Raw genomic sequence first — 21,645 nt, 5'->3', positions numbered from 1 at the left:
TTGATTAATCACTGCAGACTAGGTGTAACGTGTGTGTGCACTTCTTATTGGCTTATAAGCAGCCTGCAGGCTTTATAAAGCAGCAGAGGACTGTTTGGGAAGTGAGTATTTCCCTTTGTGTGTTTGGCCTGTTTTGTATGAAGCGCAACATACAAAGAGTGAAAGTAGCCCCAAGGATTCTCGAAGTGTAAATAAAACCTGTATTCTCTGTGGTGTATATACATACAAAACCTGGACAGCTTCTGTATAAAGAAAATATATTTATTTCTGTTGGAAAGTTCTACCAGAGACTAGGAAGGAGGAATGGAGCTGCTCAGCTGAGGTTGGAGATGGCCCATTGCCGGACATCAGTGGGGCAGTTGGGGTACTTCTGGATGGCGTCTAGTATTTGGCTGTTGTCCAGCAGTAGCTTCATTAGCCGGTACTCCTTCTGGGTGCGCACTGAGATTCCTTCCATTGGCCGGATCAGCTCCAGCTGGTGCAAATGTTCAAAGGCCTACGAGGAAATAAAGGGTTGAAACAATCTCAATTCTGAGGAGCTACCAATGAACTTTCACTTCACAGGAGGACACAACAGGACAGCGAATCACAGTGCTGAGTTCAAGGAAAACAGCTGACAGCTCTTGAGTGCTGGTATTTTCTATACAGGAGGCTAAATGATATTTCAGGAATTTATCAGTAGGGTACTGACTGCCCAAACTAAAGACCACCATCATAAGGATTGCAAGAAAATGTAGGTCAAGAGAACTGCCAACCAGATAAAATACACTAAAATCTAGTTAAAAAGTATATGACACAGGTAGTCTGTTAAAGTAAAGCTGTTTTAACCCTCTGGGGGCTAATCCCGAGCTGAGCTCGGGGTAAGCCGCCACAGAGGATTTCTCAGGCCCTGGTGGGCCGATTTGCATAATTTTTTTTTTGTTGCACGCAGCTAGCACTTTGCTAGCTGCGTGTATATACAGATCGCCGCCGCTCCGCGCTGATTCGCCGCTACCCGCCGTGCCGCGCCGCTCCCCCCCCCCCTAAGACCCCGTGCGCAGCCTGGCCAATCAGTGCCAGGCAGCGCTGAGGGGTGGATCGAGACTCCCTCTGACGTCACGACATCGATGACGTCATCCCGATCGTCGCCATGGTGACGGGGAAGCCAAACTTGAAATCCCGTTCTGAACGGGATTTCCTGTTTGCTTTGATTGCCGGAGGCGATCGAAGGGGGTGGGGGGATGCCGCTGCACAGCGGCTATCATGTAGCGAGCCCTGGGCTCGCTACATGAGTTAAAAATAAAAAAATTTAAAAAATAGTGCTGCGCCACCTCCTGGGCGAAATAATTGAAACCCCCAGGAGGTTAAAAGACAAAGGACACTCTTACTGCAACGCGTTTCACAGGAATTTACCAATTCTTCAGGCATGTGGTAGTACAGTAGAATCTCTTAGCACGGGTTGGACTATGATGACTGGCTTCATTTTGGCGAGAGGCTGCATGATTGGCTTAAAGAGACTCTGTAACAAATTGTTTATCTTTATTTCTTCTATGCTATAAGTTCCTATGCCTTTTCTAATGTGGTCTGGCTTACTGCAGCTTTTCCTAATTGCACAGTAGCTGTGTTATCTCTGTTATATGATCTAATCTTCTCTCTATAGTCGGCACAGTCAGGCTGAGGCAGTCAGACTGGAATGTGCAGGGCTGCTTGTGATTAGCTAGAAGCTGTACACACCCCCTGCAGGCTCTGTGTGACTAACACACTCTGCTTAGCTGAGCCTATTAGAAGCTGGTTAGTTTGTTTGTAAACACTGCCTAAAACTGGCAATTACAAGCCAGGTTTGCAGCAGAGAATGGCAGAAACAGCACAGAGGGGACCAGGAGCACATAATGAATAGAATGGTATGCTTTTTATTGTAAGAATTTCAGAGTACAGATTCTCTTTAAGTGTGAACAGGAAGTGCTGTATTAACCGATTACAGGACACATGCTGCAATTTGTCTATCCTGGGATTCGTGTTGCCTGGCTCTGCATGGGATGGATAAAGCACCTCTAACATGAATAATAGACTAGTTTTCTATCACCAAGTCTGGGGACTTTGCTCTTGTAATGTTAAAGATAACCTGAAGTGAGAGGACTAGGGAGAGTGATATATTAACCACTTGAGGAACGCAGTGTTAAACCCCCCTAAAGACCAGGCCATTTCTCAAGAAATAGGCCATTGCAGCTTCAAGTAGGTGAACAGAGGCGCCGCAGAATAAAAGTAGATAAAACCTTTAAAATTTGCTTGGAGGAAGTGGAGGACTTACCTCCATAAAGCAGACACGAAAGACTGTCTGAAAAGTAGCAATCACATTTATTATATAGTACCCCAAAAGTGCAACGCGTTTCGCAGGCCGAGCACGCTTCATCAGGCAATAAACGTGGGGACAAAACAGAATTCCAGCAATAGCAGGTGTAGCGCCTCAGCGGGCTCGGCCTGCGAAACGCGTTGCACTTGTGGGGTACTATATAATAAATGTGATTGCTACTTTTCAGACAGTCTTTCGTGTCTGCTTTATGGAGGTAAGTCCACCACTTCCTCCAAGCAAATTTTAAAGGTTTTATCCACTTTTATTCTGCTGGCGCCTCTGTTCTCCTACTGCTATACCGTGTCCACCCCTGGTGGAGGGGTGATCTACCCCTTTTTCTCATCTACAGAGAGCGACTTCTTAGCCCTGAGTGAGGACAGGTCTAATCTCCTCACCTGCCTATACACTGGTTGCCTGTGTGGTAACCCACGTTTGTGAGTATATTCTTCTCACTGATTTGCCTTCGTTTATGTTTTAACATACTACACTATATTGGGCTCTCGGTTTCTCTACATTTTAACTGCAGCTTCAAGGCCTTGCTGCAGGGCCGCACGTCAGCTCACAAGTGATTTCCCCCCCCCCCCCTTTCTACACCCACCAACAGAGCTTTCTGCTGGTGGGGTCTGATCGCTCCCCCAATGTTTATTTTTTTTTAGTCAATATTTATTTCTTTATTTTTATAATAAAAATTTCTTTTTTTTTTTTGTACTCCCCCTCCCTCTCTCTCCCTGCCAGCCAATCCCCGTGATCAGCTGTCGCTTCAGCCTATGACAACACCCCTGAGCCACTGGAGGGGACAGCAGTGCCACACATCTGTCCCCAGGAGAGCGCTTCCGTGGGTCGCGGAGCTATACTAACTAAATAGACGGCAGTTTCACTTTATAACATTCTCCTAGCGGCGAACGCCGCTACCAAGCGGAGATACGTACGCATCAGCGCACACGATCTCCTGCAGAACAGGCCCGAAGGACCTTATGCTAATCCTGTTAGGCAGACCTGGGGTGTCCGCGCGAGAGGTTAAACAATACAAACTGCCTGGCAGGTCCTGATCATCCTCTGCCTCTAATATTTTAGCTACAAACCCTGAAAAAGCATATGCAGATCAGATGCTTCTGGCAAAAATCTGACGATTAGCTGCATGCTTGTTTCTGGTGTGTGATTCAGACACCGCTGATGCCAGAATCATCAGCAGGGCTGTCAGGCAACTGGTATTGTCTAAAAATATATAAATATGGCAATCTTCATGTACCTTTCACTTCAGTTTTCCTTTAAAATGGACCTAAACTCTTCCACAGGACAGAAGGAAAAAATACAGAAATGCACCCTGTATGTATTTATAGTTTAGCCTGTTTTATTCCCCCTCATCTGTGTCTAATTACAAAGTGTAATTTGCCTCAGCTGACTACCAGAGCAGTGAAGCTAATTTGAAAGCACAGGTTGTTAAAATATGTCTGCTTCCATGAAAGCAGGAAGTAGACACACTGCAGATTTATTACAGGATTTGGATCAGCTGTAACAAAGAAATATTTTTCTTTAAAGGTTATTATGCTGTTGCATATCTTTTAGAGCAGGCAGGAAGTTCTGAGTTCATGTCCGGTTTATGAGACCTGCTTACTGCAAATGTACAGTGACACTCTCCTAGTCATAAAATATTATAATGTGGACCACAAAGAATGACAGCTGTTGTATTTCATGTTGTAATGATTAGTAATACTTTTCTGTGTAAGATAATTCTATAAATAAAACGTGTGCTACATTTACTGAATATTATCTAAAATGCATAATGCTTGATAACTACCATTTCACATGTATATTCTGCCGTTCACAAATCCATCCACAAGAGGGCACTGTGTGCTGGAAGGTCTTATTTTTACAGGTTGACATGAAAAAACAACTCTAGCTATGGGCTATTATTGAATCCCAACCCTCTAGTGCAGAGGTGTCAAACTCAAATACAAAGTGGGCCAAAATTGCACACTGAGACCTAGTCGTGGGCCAACCTCCATGTTTACTGGTCACCTTCCTCCCGTATAAAATTCCCAGGTGTCTAATGGCTCCCCACCAGCCCCTATACAGTTCCCTGGTGTCTAGATGCTCCCATCCTCCCCTACACAGTTTCCTAGTGTTTAGGTAGTTTCCCCATCTCCTCATATGGCTTCCTTGGAGTTCTAGGGCTTCACCTCCAATATAGTTTCCCTTGTGGTCTAGAGTGGGCCAAACATAATGCAAAGTGGGGAAACCACTTGAGGGACAAATTGAATGGCTCTGAGGGCCAGATTTAGGAGTTTGACATGTATGCTCTAGTGGGATCACACACACAGCACTACAGCAAGAGCTTTTCAAATCACAAATGCTTAGAAAACCGCTGCTAGTGTTTCCCACGCCTGACACCAGGCCTGTGGAGTCAGTACAAAAATCATCCAACTCCTCGACTCAGACACCACAGTCCTGCCTAACATGGGATTTGATTGACTGACCAGCTATTTTATTTGAACTAAATGATTTGTTGAAAATAACATGAGCTAGGAAGGTATGAAGAAGAATGCAGGAGACATAAGGCAACAGTTTTGATAGTATTTTCTCCCATACACCTCCTTTGTACTGTTTCATTTGAAAAGATTCAGAGATGTTGTACTGATATTATGAGATTGTTTTATTCTAGACAGGTAGACTTGGTTTGGTACCCTACAGTAAGTCACTGAGGTTTGGTGCCCTACAGTCACTGAGGTCTGGTGCCCTACAGACAGTCACTGAGGTTTGGTACCCGACAAGACAGTCACTGAGGTTTCGATGCTCTACAGACAGTTCCAAGGTTTACCACCCGACAGACAATCACTGAGGTTTGCCACCCTACAGTCACTGAGATTTACCACCCTACAGAGAGTCACTGAGGTTTGGCACCCTACAGAGAGTCACTGAGGTTTGGCACCCTACAGAGAGTCACTGAGGTTTGGCACCCTACAGAGAGTCACTGAGGTTTGGCACCCTACAGAGAGTCACTGAGGTTTGGCACCCTACAGAGAGTCACTGAGGTTTGGCACCCTACAGAGAGTCACTGAGGTTTGGCACCCTACAGAGTCACTGAGGTTTCGCACCCTCCAGAGAGTCACTGAGGTTTGGTGCCCTACAGACAGTCACTGAGGTTTGGTGCCCTACAGATAGTTACTATGGTTTGGTACCCGACAAGACAATCACTGAGGTTTCGGTGCTCTACAGACAGTTCCAAGGTTTACCACCCTACAGACAATCACTGAGGTTTGGTGCCCTACAGACAGTCACAGAGGTTTGCCACCCTACAGACAGTCACTGAGATTTACCACCCTACAGAGAGTCACTGAGGTTTGGCACCCTACAGAGAGTCACTGAGGTTTGGCACCCTACAGAGAGTCACTGAGGTTTGGCACCCTACAGAGTCACTGAGGTTTGGCACCCTACAGAGAGTCACTGAGGTTTGGTGCCCTACAGACAGTCACTGAGGTTTGGTACCCTACAGACCAGGGTTGTGGAGTCAGAGTTGGGGTTGGGTGGGAGCAAATTTGGGTACCAAGAGTTGGAAATTTTATAAACTGAGGAGTCAGAGTCGGGAGTCAGATGATTTTTCTACAAAATCCACAGCCCTGGTAAGTATTAGACTAAGTAGCCGGAATCAGAGCCATTTTGGGTATCTGGAGTTGGAGGTTTCATAAACTGAGGAGTCTGAGTCGGAAGATTTTTATAGGAGCCTATATTGATGCCCTACAGACAGTCACTAAGGTTTGGTGCCCTACAGACAGTCACTGACATTTTGTGCTCTACGGACAGTCACTGAGGTTTGGTGCCTTACAATCACTGAGGTTTGGTGCCCTACAGACAGTCACTGAGGTTTTGTGCTGTACGGACAGTCACTGAGGTTTGGTGCCCTACAGACAGTCACTGACATTTTGTGCTCTACGGACAGTCACTGAGGTTTGGTGCCTTACAATCACTGAGGTTTTGTGCCCTACAGACAGTCACTGAGGTTTGGTGGCCTACAGACAGTCACTGAGGTTTGGTGCCCTACAGACAGTCACTGAGGTTTGGTGCCCTACAGACAGTCACTGAGGTTTGGTGCCCTACAGACAGTCACTGAGGTTTGGTGCCCTACAGACAGTCACTGAGGTTTGGTGCCCTACAGACAGTCACTGAGATTTTGTGCTCTACGGACAGTCACTGAGGTTTAGTGCCCTACAGACAGTCACTGACATTTTGTGCTCTACGGACAGTCACTGAGGTTTGGTGCCTTACAATCACTGAGGTTTTGTGCCCTACAGACAGTCACTGAGGTTTGCTGCCCTACAGACAGTCACTGAGGTTTGGTGCCCTACAGACAGTCACTGAGGTTTGGTGCCCTACAGACAGTCACTGAGGTTTGGTGCCCTACAGACAGTCACTGAGGTTTGGTGCCCTACAGACAGTCACTGAGGTTTGGTGCCCTACAGACAGTCACTGACATTTTGTGCTCTACGGACAGTCACTGAGGTTTGGTGCCTTACAATCACTGAGGTTTTGTGCCCTACAGACAGTCACTGAGGTTTGGTGGCCTACAGACAGTCACTGAGGTTTGCTGCCCTACAGACAGTCACTGAGGTTTGGTGCCCTACAGACAGTCACTGAGGTTTGGTGCCCTACAGACAGTCACTGAGGTTTGGTGCCCTACAGACAGTCACTGAGGTTTGGTGCCCTACAGACAGTCACTGAGGTTTGGTGCCCTACAGACAGTCACTGACATTTTGTGCTCTACGGACAGTCACTGAGGTTTGGTGGCCTACAGACAGTCACTGAGGTTTGCTGCCCTACAGACAGTCACTGAGGTTTGGTGCCCTACAGACAGTCACTGAGGTTTGGTGCCCTACAGACAGTCACTGAGGTTTGGTGCCCTACAGACAGTCACTGACATTTTGTGCTCTACGGACAGTCACTGAGGTTTGGTGCCTTACAATCACTGAGGTTTTGTGCCCTACAGACAGTCACTGAGGTTTGGTGGCCTACAGACAGTCACTGAGGTTTGCTGCCCTACAGACAGTCACTGAGGTTTGGTGCCCTACAGACAGTCACTGAGGTTTGGTGCCCTACAGACAGTCACTGAGGTTTGGTGCCCTACAGACAGTCACTGAGGTTTGGTGCCCTACAGACAGTCACTGAGGTTTGGTGCCCTACAGACAGTCACTGAGATTTTGTGCTCTACGGACAGTCACTGAGGTTTAGTGCCCTACAGACAGTCACTGACATTTTGTGCTCTACGGACAGTCACTGAGGTTTGGTGCCTTACAATCACTGAGGTTTTGTGCCCTACAGACAGTCACTGAGGTTTGCTGCCCTACAGACAGTCACTGAGATTTTGTGCTCTACGGACAGTCACTGAGGTTTGGTGCCTTACAGTCACTGAGGTTTTGTGCTCTACGGACAGTCACTGAGGTTTTGTGCCCTACAGAGAGTCACTGAGGTTTTGTGCCCTACAGAGAGTCACTGAGGTTTGGTGCCCTACAGAGAGTCACTGAGGTTTGGTGCCCTACAGAGAGTCACTGAGGTTTGGTGCCCTACAGAGAGTCACTGAGGTTTGGTGCCCTACAGAGAGTCACTGAGGTTTGGTGCCCTACAGAGAGTCACTGAGGTTTGGTGCCCTACAGAGAGTCACTGAGGTTTGGTGCCCTACAGAGAGTCACTGAGGTTTGGTGCCCTACAGAGAGTCACTGAGGTTTGGTGCCCTACAGAGAGTCACTGAGGTTTGGTGCCCTACAGAGAGTCACTGAGGTTTGGTGCCCTACAGAGAGTCACTGAGGTTTGGTGCCCTACAGATTGGAGATCTACTTAGATCTGAAATTTAGTTCTCTACAAAAATTTAAATTGGACTGACAGCACATTACAGGGATTCTCAGTACATTATGACTTGTGTTGGTAGACACAGGTAAAGTAGTTTTAGCAGATCCTGTTATTCCCTTCTATAGGGTATATATGTAGTCAATATGGAATTCAACCCTGGCATAATTCCTATCCCCTGTATGAGAAAGTTATGAGTGGAGGAGCCGGCCTTCAGTACAAGGGCAGAACTATGGACGGCCCAAATACTTACCCTCCCTGCGACAGATGCACCCACCCTCTAGATCAGGTGGCGTTTTACCACACTAGTTATGGGTGTGGGGATTATGATGGCCACACAGGTTATAGGACCCCCTGGGCCTCCAAGCTGTGGGACACACCAAGAGGTGATAGGGAAAGGGGTGTAAGGGTTGGCAGACCCCCATCATAGTTTTACAGGGAGGCCCCCATGATTTGCCGTTACACCCCTGCATCAGTATAATGCAGCGGTTCTCAAAGTGGGTGCCGCGGCGCCCTAGTGCGCCGCGGAGACTTCCCAGGGGTGCCGCGCTGTGCCCTGCTGTGTTTGTGTTTAAAAAACGGCATTTATTTTTTTTGAAACACGGCCGCCGATTGCTGTGCTCTGTCCCCGGCTCACAGCGATGTGGGGCTCTGATTGGTCCGCTGCTCTCTCCTGTGGGCAGATACAGTAGAGTGTACTGCATCCGCCCACAGGAGAGAGCAGCAGCCAATCAGAGCCCCACATTGCTGTGAGCCGGGGACTGTATCCGCCCACAGGAGAGAGCAGCAGCCAATCAGAGCCCCACATCGCTGTGAGCCGGGGACTGTATCCGCCCACAGAAGAGAGCAGCGGCCAATCAGAGCCCCACATCGCTGTGAGCCGGGGACAGAGCACAGCAATCCGTGCGTGTTTCAAAAAAGAAAAAAAATCGCTGTTTAAACATACAGTAGAGCCATCAATGAGTATGGACTCTACCTTCTCCAGCCAGCACAAAGTAAGGATCTTCACCTGCCCTTCGGGCAGGAAGGAGGGGGGAGTCGGGGGTGCACGGGTAGGGTAGTTAAGGGCTGCACACATATTTCTAACGGGGAGGGGGGTATGGAGATTCTTTCGGGCCCCACACGTTTTTTTCTGGGGGGTTATTCTCAGGCCACACACATGATGTTACCTGGCAGGGGGAGGGGTTGCTCTAAGGCTACACATGCTATGTTACCTGGGAGGGTGTAATTCTTTTGCCCTTTGATTGTTGTGGGGAATGGGACTCTTATGATGACAGTGTATGTGTGGGGCTGACATGTGTCTGAGTGGATCTGAAGGAAAGGATGAAGGTGCCTTTTATGTGAGGTAGAGAGGTTGTTTCAAGAGAGGGCTTGTGATGGAAGATTGTGTGTGTGTATGTGTGTACAGAGTGTGTGTCTGTGTGTCAAACACGCATAATTTTTTTCTGGCTTGATTATTTGTGATCAAATCTGTTGGTTGTCTGTCATTCCATAGGCCGCATCGATTGTAAAAATCGATCATAAATTACAATCGGACTGTAAATTTCAATCAGTCGGACGCATCGGGGGAGCGATGGTAGATCGACAGCCCATAGGGGTGCCTCGAAAAATTTCTAAATCGCCAAGGGTGCCTTTAACCGGAAAAGTTTGAGAACCACTGGTATAATGTAATCCTGCAGCTGCTACATTATTATACCTGGGATGGTGGGAAGCGCTTACCTTCAGCACTACGGGTTTCTCAAAGTTGTAGACGGAATGAGCCTTTCTCTGAACAAACTTCTGAAACTCTGCAATACAATATCAAACCTGTTTACATACCAACCAAGACAGAAGACCACTGCCAATAATGATGGCCTAAAATACCGAACTAAACACTAATCATTACTAATCTTAACACTCATGTTTTAGCAAACTTTAAAGTGTACCCGAGGTGATGTGACATGAGATAAATATTTATGTACAGTGCCAAGTATATTAATAACCAGGCTACGTTTTTTTTTTTCTGCCTGAAAGAGTTAACCTTCAGGCATGCTAGTGACAGTCTCTCTCTTCTTGTTGGATCCTTGTCAGAATGTAGCAGGGAACGTCTGAGAGCAGCAGATATATAAAAAAAATAGGTCAATAGTTCATATATCTTAGCCCTCGGACACCTAATAGGCTGCCATTGAGCAGAGACTATAAAACATTAAATCTACTTTGTAAATGTCATTTTAAGGAGTGGAATGCGAGATACAATTGTCTCTCTCATCCATTTATTTTCACCTAGGGTTCACTTTAAAGTACTCCTGACCACCTATTTTAAGTAAAATGTTATTAATACATTTTTATGATCTGTGCTGTGACATATGAGTCACAGCACAATCCTTTCCCTTTAGCGTTCCCCCCGTCCCCCGCTATGCACAGCCGCTCGAGGATGGGCTAGGAGGAAGTGTCAGTACTTTCTCCTCTCTGCCCTTCATCATTAACTCCCATTGCACTCGCCGCTATTCGTTCCAATTTTCACACCACGCTGCGGAGCTGCGCTGTGTGCGGTCTTTGGGTAATTTAGCTCAGAATAATAGTGTACTAATACACCTAGGAGGAAGTACAGACACTTCCTCCTAGCCCATCCTCGACGTTCTGCTCCAAAGATTTTGGCTGAGCAAAAGGGGGGGCGCTAAAGGGAGAGAAAGGTGCTGTTTTAGAGGGGGGTTCAGAGGTACCAGAGGGGTACATCATACATACATACTTACCTCTTCAGAAAAGCCTCTCTCTGCTCCCTTATCCCCCCTATTATTTCGTTGGATACCACTTTTCTCTCAGCAGCACTGTCACTCTCACATGGGTAAGTCTTCAGGCCACCCGGATAAGCAGCTTCCACACTCCTCTCTAGTGAGCGGTTAGTTGTCATATCAGTCAAAGCAGCTCCCATCACCCCTACCCCCACATAGGGCATGCTGCTGGAAGGAACAGGATTAGGTGGCCATGTTAACCATCTGCCGACCCCAGGACCGCCTAACGCAGATTGGCGTAAAGTCCTGGGGCCAGCTAATGCAGTAGATGGCGCGTAGCCTACGCGCGCATCTCCTGCCTGGGGGACGGAGCTCCGCCCCGCCTTCAGAGGCTCGGGAGACTGTGTACAGCGCTGCAATCAGCAGCAGAGCTGTACTGGGGACAGCCGTGTGACACAGCTGTCCCCCTAGGGGACAAGAGCGCGATTGGCTCTCATAGGCAGAAGCCTATGACAGCCGATCGCCATGATTGGCCAGCTGGGGGGAGGGAGGGAGGGAAGAAAGACATTTAAAGAAACAGGTATTTTTATAAAAAAAAAACAACAACAAAAATATTTGTAAAAAAAAAATAAAATAAACATGGGGGGAGCGATCAGACCCCACCAACAGATAGCTCTGTTGGTGGGGAGAAAAGGGGGGGGGGGATCACTTGTGTGCTGTGTTGTGCGGCCCTGCAGCTTAGCCTTAAAGCTGCAGTGGCCTATTTTACTATAAATGGCCTGGTCACTAGGGGGGTTTAGCACTGCGGTCCTCAAGAGGTTAAAGACGGCAGCCTGAACAACTTGCCAAGATAACCAGCGATACTGGGGAGGAGATATTTCCTAAAGAAGGAAAGGATGAAAGACTTCCTTTCCTTTGGTGAAATCTAGCAGCCATATCAGTGTGACATAAAACCTGGTTCATTCAGCTCCCAACAAAAAAAGGATGAGTAGCTTAACCACTTCCTGCATATCTGTGCACCTTTAGTGCAAATAGGATATTTACCGGTATATTAACCTCCTTTCTGTTGAAGTGCGTGGTCACCGCGGAGGACATTTTGCATTCTTCTGAGAGAAGAGGAATCCACAGTGACAATTGTCACACTTTTCATGGCTTGCCACTGACTGATGATGGTGTCCACAAACTGCTTACCCCTTACACCTCTAGTCCTCTGGTTACCCGTTATACCTCCAGCCCTCCCGTGGTTTTTTAATGCCAACATGTATCTGGGTATTGTCAATAAATATCATTTTGAATAATAATTTCAGAAAGAGAGCAGAATAGGTCACATGACCGCAACTTCAGCTTATAAACACTAACCTACAATGGCAGGTGAGGATGGTAACAAACAAGCTGTTTTAACCACTTCCAAGCTTTGCACTGAAGTAGTTACAACAAGTGCATGCTTGTTTCAGGCAAAATGGACATTTATTAAACATCCCATTTGCACTACTTACTGCATAAATAGGATGTATATACAGTGGGTTGCAAAAGTATTCGGTCCCCTTGAAGTTTTCCACATTTTGTCACATTACTGCCACAAACATGAATCAATTTTATTGGAATTCCACACGAAAGACCAACACAAAGTGGTGTACACATGAGAAGTGGAACGAAAATCATACATGATTCCAAACATTTTTTACAAATCAATAACTGCAAAGTAGTGTGTGCATAATTATTCAGCCCCCTTTGATCTGAGTGCAGTCAGTTGCCTATAGACATTGCCTGATGTGTGCTAATGACTAAATAGAGTGCGTCTGTGTGTAATCTAATGTCAGTAAAAATACAGCTGCTCTGTGAGGGCCTCAGAGGTTGTCTAAGAGAATATTGGGAGCAAAAACACTGTGAAATCCAAAGAACACACCAGACAGGTCAGGGATCAAGTTATTGAGAAATTAAAAGCAAGCTTAGGCTACAAAAAGATTTCCAAACCCTTGAACATCCCACGGAGCACTGTTCAAGTGATCATTCAGAAATGGAAGGAGTATGGCACAACTGTAAACCTACCAAGACAAGACCATCCACCTAAACTCACAGACCGAACAAGGAGAGCGCTGATCAGAAATGCAGTCAAGAGGCCCATGGTGACTCTGGACAAGCTGCAGAGAACTAAAGCTCAGGTGGGGGAATCTGTCCATAGGACAACTATTAGCCGTGCACTGTACAAAGTTGGCCTTTATGGAAGAGTGGCAAGAAGAAAGCCATTGTTAACAGAAAGCATAAGAAGTCCTGTTTGCAGTTTGCCACAAGCCATGTGGGGGACACAGCAACCATGTGGAAGAAGGTGCTCTGGTCAGAAGAGAGCAAAATGGAACTTTTTGGCCAAAATGCAAAACGCTATGTGTGGGAGAAAACTAACACTGCACATCACTCTTAACACACCATCCCCACTGTCAAATATGGTGGTGGCAGCATCATGCTCGGGGGTTGCATCTCTTCAGCGGGGACAGGGAAGCTGGTCAGAGTTGATGGGAAGATGGATGGAGCCAAATACAGGGCAAACTTGGAAGAAAACCTCTTGGAGACTGCAAAAGACTTGAGACTGGGGCGGAGGTTCACCTTCCAGCAGGACAACTACCCTAAACATAAAGCCAGGGCAACAATGGAATGGTTTAAAACAAAACATATCTATGTGCTAGAATGGCCCAGTCAAAGTCCAGATCTAAATCCAATCGAGAATCTGTGGCAAGATCTGAAAACTGCTGTTCACAAACGCTGTCCATCTAATCTGACTGAGCTGGAGCTGTTTTGCAAAGAAGAATGGGCAAGGATTTCAGTCTCTAGATGAGCAAAGCTGGTAGAGACATACCCTAAAAGACTGGCAGCTGTAATTGCAGCAAAAGGTGGTTCTACAAAGTATTAAATCAGGGGGCTGAATAATTATACACATCCCACTTTGCAGTTATTTACGTGTAAAAAATGTTTGGAATGATGTATGATTTTCGATTCACTTCTCACATGTACACCACTTTGTATTGGTCTTTCACGTGGAATTCCAATAAAATTGATTCATGTTTGTGGCAGTAATGTGACAAAATGTGGAAAACTTCAAGGGGGCCGAATACTTTTGCAACCCACTGTATACCAGGCCTGGATTTGCCTTGGAGGAGCCTATAGGCTCAGATGTCCTGGCACCCTAGACTTCGCCTCCATGAACCTACAAACCCCCACCAAAACGCACCGCAAGTATGCTGGCTGGCCCAGCAGGCAATTCTCCCTTACTTCCCTTGCCCGTTAAAGGTAGTTACAGGTGTCCCTTAATATTGAGGGTACCTCTGGCACCTAATGCTAAGTAACTGGAGGTACCTCCAAGTATTAGGTAGCTAGAGGAACCCCAGTACTAAGTAGCTAGTGCCCCGACTGAAGGCAAGTCTTGTCAGCCGCATGCCGAGATCTGGGTGAGTAACCCCTAATTTACATCAGGACTCTGCATAGGGAAGGAAGGAGGGAGGCGCTCGGGGAGGGGAGTGAGCCGCCTTCTCATCATCATGCGCCTGTAGGCACATGCCTACAGTGCCTTATGGTAAATCCAACCCTGATATATACACATCTATGTTGCAGGAGGTGGTTAATACAATCTATGACACCAGCACGTCTTACCGTTGTGGACCATCTGGAAGTTAAAGGGCTCCCCGCTGTAGGTATCCTGTAGGTGCTTCATGGCTATTACTAAACACATCTCCAGAACAGACAGACCTGCATACAAGAATGAGCATTAAAACCATTGCACAGCAGCTATCAACTACCCAGCAACAACTGTGATAGAAAAAATCCTAAACAATAGGGGCCTACCTAGAGGCATCAATATAGGCCCCTGCCCAACCAGTTTCATACACTAGCTTCCTCAGGGGTTACCGCTGAGGAGTCAGAGAGCAAAACCGGACAAGTAGGGGGTCACACTGCAACATTCACGTCTCCCCCTTGACGTGATTTATATACACAAGCACTTTCTATAGTTTGGATACTTTAGTTTATACTGGTAATGACATGCCAGTATCTTAGGAACGGGGAGTAAATTTAGTACTGCAAATATATTGCATGTTGAAAGACATGTTAAAGTGAACCAGAGACGAAGCATCCTCATGTATTTTACCATATATATAAGTGGGAACATTAGAGAAAACACCTACCCTGATCTCTGTTTCATTATTTACTGTTCAGATTGCTTCTTATCAGCCCAGATAAAATCCCCGACTGAGCATTCAGTCTGACTTTGCTATAATGACTCAGCTATAATGATTCGTGAGCAGAGCCACAAGGGGGCAGGCTTGGGCTTGAAAAGACAGCACAGAAGACAGACTCAGCTATACAAATTCCTGAGCAAAGCCAGACCGAATGCTCAGTCGGGGATTTTATAAGGGCTGATAAGAAGCAAGCTGAACAGTAAATAATGAAACAGAGAGCAGGGTAGGTGTTTTCTCTAATGTTCCCACTGATATATATGGTAAAATATATGTGTGCTTCGTCTCTGGCTCACTTTAAAGGGGAAATGAAAAGAGAGGTATATGGAGGCTGCCATGTTTATTTCCTTTTAAGCAATACCAGTTGCCTGGCAGCCCTGCTGATCCTCTGCCTCTAATACTATTAGCAATTGCCCCTGAACAAGCATGCAGCAGATCAGGTGTTTCAGACTTTAAAGTCAGATCTGATAAGACTAGCTGCATGCTTGTTTCTGGTGTTATTCAGATACTACTGCAGAGAAATAGACCAGCAGAGCTGCCAGGCAACTGGTATTGATTAAACGAAATAAATATGGCAGCCTCCGTATACCTCTTACTTCAGTTCCCCTTTAAGCATACCTAAGTAAAACTATGCTAACACTTCACAGTAAAAAGGATGAGAAATAGGGGTTCCGTGTGCAGATAAATTAATTTACCATTCTCAGCATTCACACAATGCTAAAAGCAGCAAGCTTCATGAAGTAATGGATTAACTAGTCTTTATAGCACGTGCCCACTAGAGGGAGCTTCTACAAGTCCATCCCTGCAATGACAAATATAACAGCACATAAACAGGCAGACCATTCTGGGTACTTGCCCTTCCTCATTGTCCCAACTTCAGTGATGGAAATTATGATTCACCATTGCTATTTTAGAATGATTAATTTCGTGATTCACAAATCGCATGCGTTTTTGCGATTTCGATTGAATTGCTTCTAGTGAAAAAGCACCGCAACCGTTTCACCCGGCTGGCAGAGCCAGATCGTCCACAAGGCAACTTAGGCAGGTGTCTAGGGCCTGTAGAGAGTGTAGGGTCTAGAGCAGTGGTCCTCAAACTAAGGCCCGCGGGCCGAATGCAGCCCCCTGAGGCTTTTTCACGAGCCCCCCCACTCACAAAATGTATTAAGTTATAGATGCGGTCCACTGCATCTTAAAATATTGGTGTCTCGCAGATAGAATAGCAGTGCTGGTACCATCAATCCACAGGGAAGCCAGCGAGCAGTCATTCGCTGGCGTCCAATCCAATTTTGCATCAGGTGACACTGCTGTCCAATTGGACGACAGGTTTCTCCAGTGTGCTTCACTGTCTGGTGAAAAGAGTTTTTTTACTATCTGCACATGCTGTATTGGGGGCATATCTGCTTTGGTTAAATGGGAGACAAAAGGGCTGCATGTGTAACCAGGTAATAGTTTACACTACCTAGGTTCAATGTAATGTTTTCTACATCATATTATGTATACTCCACCCCCCTATTAGTTAGAAGTATGTTGACCCGGCCCTTGACCGAAAAAGTTTGTGGACCCCCGGCCTAGAGTCTAGTCTAGTTCCCACAAACTGTTACCAAAAATAAAAAGGTTGGCATCAAGGATAGGCCAAAATGTGTTACTTGCCTAGGGCTCCATTTCATCTTAATCTGTCCCTGCCTGCAAGGCCCCTTCCGCTGGTACAACCTTCTGGCAGGGGAGCTGCAGAGGCCGATGTAACACATTAGTGCTGGATATCATGCAGGAAAGATGGCAGCCCACATGAAACTGCAGAGAAAGCAGATTCTCTTTATGGACTGCAAAGTGGGGTAACACTGTGCACCAGTAAAATGATGTTAATTAGACATTTAGAACATGGGATCAGGTAGAGGAAAGATAACTTTAAAGGACACCTGAAGTGAGAGGTATATGGAGGCTGCCATATTTAATTCCTTATAAATACCAGTTGCCTGGCAGCCCTGCTGATCCTCTGCCTCTAATACTTTTAGTCATAGACCCTGAACAAGCATGCAGCAGATCAGGTGTTTCTGACATTATTGTCAGATCTGACAAGATTAGCTGTGTGCTAGTTTCAGGTGTGACACTACTGAGGTCAGAAAGATCAGGACTGACAGGCAACTGGCATTGTTCAAAAGAAAATAGATATGGCAGCCTCCACATCGCCCTTACTTTAGGTTCCTTTTAAGGCACAGGTGTCAAACACAATGCCCACGGGCCAAATGCAACCCTCCTTGCCATTTTATGTGGCCCTCAAGAGCTTGCAATGTCCATCATTGTAAGCAGCAAAAGAACTTTCCCTTAAATATGCCAGGTAATCTTCTTGGGTTGCTGTACCTTACAGCAGAGATCTCTCGGTAGCGCCCATGAAACACAGAAACCGTGCAGAGCACTGCTACTGACTCTGTACTGCGGATGACAGACCTTATCTCTTCTAGTGATCCATTCCTACATCCCATATACATCTGCATGCCAGAGTGGCCTACTTTCACACACCTGCCCTGTTGAATGTAAAGCAGATGATGTGCTGTGTTTCCTGCACACACCAGCAGAGGGCAGTGTTATGACACGTTAGCTGTAGTCATGCCATAGGCCATTTAGCAGGAGTGTGTTCAGGTAACTCACCATGCAGAATATTGGCTTTAGAATCCAAGCCTCGGAGTCTATAAGCTTCCACCAAGTCTGCAGCGTTTAGATGAGGGTGGGACACGTTTACGCGACACAGCGCCAGCAGCTGAAAAGACACTCATGTTACACAATGGAAACAGTCTGTGGCATAAATGTTCTACAGAATAATCTGCAACATTCTTTGTGTAACAAAAGACAAATAAAGCCAAGTGGCCCTGCAAGTGCTTATAGAAAACTTTATTTATACAAAAATTGCAGTGGGATAGCAGCCCACAGCAGGAGGGGCTGCAACAGGAGTGACCCCGGACGCCTGCATCACATCCCAAGTGCGGCAAGTTTCTATGCACGGCGGGGAAGTACAGCCATGAGGACGCTGAGCAGCGGGACAGCTGAAGGGAAAGGCTCGCTGGGTCACCAGCTTGAGCACTGCGGAACTCCGCAAACAAGGCTTCTTCATATCACGCTGAGATAGAGCAACACGCCATTACAGTTCAGTGCACCCTGAAAAAGAGTTGTGAGTAAACTCAATCAGCCCTGCGGGGAGTGTCTATACCGAGGAGTGACTTCAGCAGCAATTTGTATCACACATATAGGATCGGTTCACACTAAGATATGCAGCAGGTTTTGGTCTAACAGAACTAGACTTGTTAAAAGAGCCACAAAACAGTGTGCGCTGTAGCAGGAGTTGATTTACACATAGAAGAAGCTACAGTTCAATTGCTAATATAGACATTTGAGCTGGCTGCAATCGTTGAAGTATTGTTCAGGGCTGTGGAGTCGGAGTTGGAGTCGGAGCAATTTTGGGCACCCGGAGTTGGAGTTGGAGTTTTGGTTTCATAAACTGAGGAGTCGGAGTCGGGAGTCGGGTGATTTTTGTACAAAATCCACAGCCCTGTTAAATATTAGACTAAGGAGTCGAAGTCGAGGAGTCGGGGCCATTTTGGTTACCCGGAGTCAGAGTTGGAGCCAGAAGATTTCTGTACCGACTCCACAGCCCTGGTATTGTTGCAGTTAGCATTCAGTTTACAGGCAATGGGGGTGAAGTCCCTGGAAGTGAGAGATCCAGGGCTCGCCCGCATTTCCCTCTAGGTATCGCATGGTGGTTTGGGGGCCCCAGCCAGTGAGAGAGTCCGGGGCCCCCGGCTGTCGTGTGAGCCAGTGTTTGTGATTTTACATTTCTTTTTTGCAGCTTCCAGGATGCAATTGACAGGTGAGTGGTTAGGGAGGGGACTGTGTGGGAGATGACTACACGCGGCGGTGTGGTAATCAGGATGCGATCCGGATCCGTTTGGCAAAGTAAACGTAAAAAAAAAAAAAAATGTTGGGGTCTGGGAGGTCAGCAGAAGGGGGACCTGTGGAATCAGGCCCTCTGCTGTTTAGCACTCACCTCCACCTCCGACATGCTGCCAACATCCTGCCAACACCTCCAGCTCGTGCTGCTCCACTCCAAAATGCTTGCCCATGTGTCCCCAGCCAATATCGCCGCAAAAATCCGCATAGGAAGTGGGGTAGAACATCCGGATTTCTCAGCCAGTGTGTTGTGCGGCCTCCGGTTCCCATTTGTTTGTATTGGCCGGATGGTGCAGTCCGGGTCCGCCCCGGATACGGCTGCCGGATGAAAAAATAGCGCATGTTGGAACGGAGGCCGGAGTCCGGATCCGGCCCGGATCCGGTCCGGCTCCGGTTCTGCAGAACGGACCCATGTGAACGGACGCATAGGCTTTAATTGCTATGCCGTGCGTCCGTTCCGTCCGTTCTGCAGGCGGTGCGGCTCCGGCACGGCGATTGCGGAGGGCCACCGCAAGTGTGAACCGGGCCTAACTTTTAAGCATTAGTTTGCCTCTGTGTTTTTTTATGTACACCAGAGATGCATTTTAACTAAACAGGTTATAGTTGTAGAGTAGCTGTTAAATATAAATCAAAACTAGATCTTGGTAAGAGTACTTGTAGAGAGTACAGACAGGAACAAACAACATCCACCAGGCCCTAGAGGCAATGTAACTGTGAGTACATGTAACAGTGATGTGCAGGTACTCTGCAGGAGAATGAGGCGATTCTTCCTCCATTACACATTCTTCATGTACAATTTGAACCAGGTTTATGGGTGATAGACAACACCTCTGTGCTCAATGTGCACAACCACGGGCCCTAAGTGGTTAACGTGTACCTGAGGCGACATGTAAAATGATGAGATAAACGTGTATGTACAGTGCAAAGCATTAAAAACCAGGCTGTTTGTCTTGTTTTATTTTGCTGCCTGAAAGAGTTAATTTTCTGGCATGCAAGCGACAGCTTCTCTCTGGATAGTACCTTGTGGGGAATATAATAAAACTCACCGATAAGCAAATTACAGCCATAAAAGTTTTCCTGGCAGAATACAACTCCGGAGAGCAGAGGGAGATAGAAAAAAGGTCAATAGTTCATGTATTTTAGCTCTGGAACACTCACTACAGTAGACTGCCATTGAACAGAGACAATAAAACATTCAATCTACTTTGTAAATGTTTAAATATAAAACTATGGGATATCTGAAAAGGTAATTTTTTTTGAGTAGGAGGATAAATAGTATTGTTAATCTCATCAGTTTATTTTCACCTCAGGTTCACTTTAATATAAAAGCAAAAAGGAAAAAAAAAACACACATTTCATGACAACACAAAGTACACCATACCAGCAGCATGTGCAGGGAGCGCAGATCCTTCGAAGCACTGAACTGTTTCTGTAGGACGTCCTCAACACTCTTCATCTCCAGCAGACTCTGTAACACACAGCGAGGACACAGCCAATAAACATGAACATCAAACATCCTGATAAGATCAGGTCTCCCATTTAATGTTAGTAGGCTTCTACTTAAAGCCTACCTGCACTCAAAACTTCCTCTCTGCTCTGTAAGATACAGTATACAATAGCATACTGTATTTTTCGGACTATAAGACACACTTTTTCTCCCCCAAGGGGGAGTCCCTGCGTCTTATGGTCCGAATGCACTGCCTGCATACATTAAAATTCAACCTTACGTTAGGTTCATGCAGGTTTTGAGCTCCCTGTGCTTCCTCCTGCCTCCCCCTTCATGCCGTGCTGCGTGTCTGCAGGCTTACTGCTGCTCTTCTCATGTCCCCATCCATGCCTGGCCTGCTCCGTGCACTTGCTCTGTCTCCCCCATTTGCATTTCGTGGCGTGTAAGGAGGCTTCAAAACAAAAACATGGAGCGCTCCATAGTGCATTACCATAAAAACTATTTATTTTGTCAGGCACAGAGCGACGAAGGCGCAGAGCGCCGAAACGCGTAATGACGCTACAAGCACGTCCACAGTAAGCCACGCCCACCCTCCCAGAGACGAACTACGGACACCACCGGAACGCACTGCTGGCCACAGTGTGAGAGCCAAAGTTCCTGGGGAGTTAAGCGGAAGGGCTTGCCGCTGATAAGCGATTTCATTTCACATACTTTGTGAGTATAACTTTTAATTGCGAAATAAATAGTTTTTATGGTAATGCACTATGGAGCGCTCCATGTTTTTGTTTTAAAGTTGCACACACCCTAGAGGGCGGAGCTGAGCCGTGCATTAGGAATATAAAGATAGCCAAGATTGGTGGAACTGTCTGAAACCAGGATTCGAGCGCAGGGTTTTTTTTGGATTTCTTTGAAAATGTAATGAGGCTTCCCCTGCTTCTCCGTGTCCCTCTGCCCGGTTTGCTCCATGTGCTTTCTCCTCTCTCCCCAATTACATTGCGCTGCATCAGGAGGCTTCCTGCTTCTCCCTTGTGTCACCCATGGCTCCACGCGATCGCTCAGTCTCCCTGTTCAGCGATGTCTGTCAGTGTTTTCATGCCTCGCTGCACCATGTGCCTTCACTGTTGTGGGTCTTAACTTCGCCCCAGACCTCCGTGGGATCCC

The 21,645-nt window shown here is 46.7% G+C and overlaps 1 protein-coding gene across 1 annotated transcript in view; it reads right to left on the bottom strand.

The window, feature by feature from the left end:
• Window positions 1–240: 240 nt before the first annotated feature.
• Window positions 241–21,645, bottom strand: part of ORC4 (origin recognition complex subunit 4) — a 72,343-nt gene continuing 50,938 nt past the window's right edge. The window contains 5 exon segments of the mRNA XM_068245856.1: window positions 241–496; window positions 9,884–9,951; window positions 14,518–14,613; window positions 17,745–17,853; window positions 20,419–20,505. Of these exon segments, the coding sequence (XP_068101957.1) occupies window positions 314–496; window positions 9,884–9,951; window positions 14,518–14,613; window positions 17,745–17,853; window positions 20,419–20,505 (543 nt within the window). The 3' untranslated portion in view covers window positions 241–313.

The sequence above is a fragment of the Hyperolius riggenbachi genome, chromosome 7 (genome assembly GCF_040937935.1).
Source record: "Hyperolius riggenbachi isolate aHypRig1 chromosome 7, aHypRig1.pri, whole genome shotgun sequence".
NCBI lineage: Eukaryota > Metazoa > Chordata > Amphibia > Anura > Hyperoliidae > Hyperolius > Hyperolius riggenbachi.
Note: the sequence above shows the minus strand (reverse complement) of the source record. Positions and strands in the feature narration are given on the sequence as shown.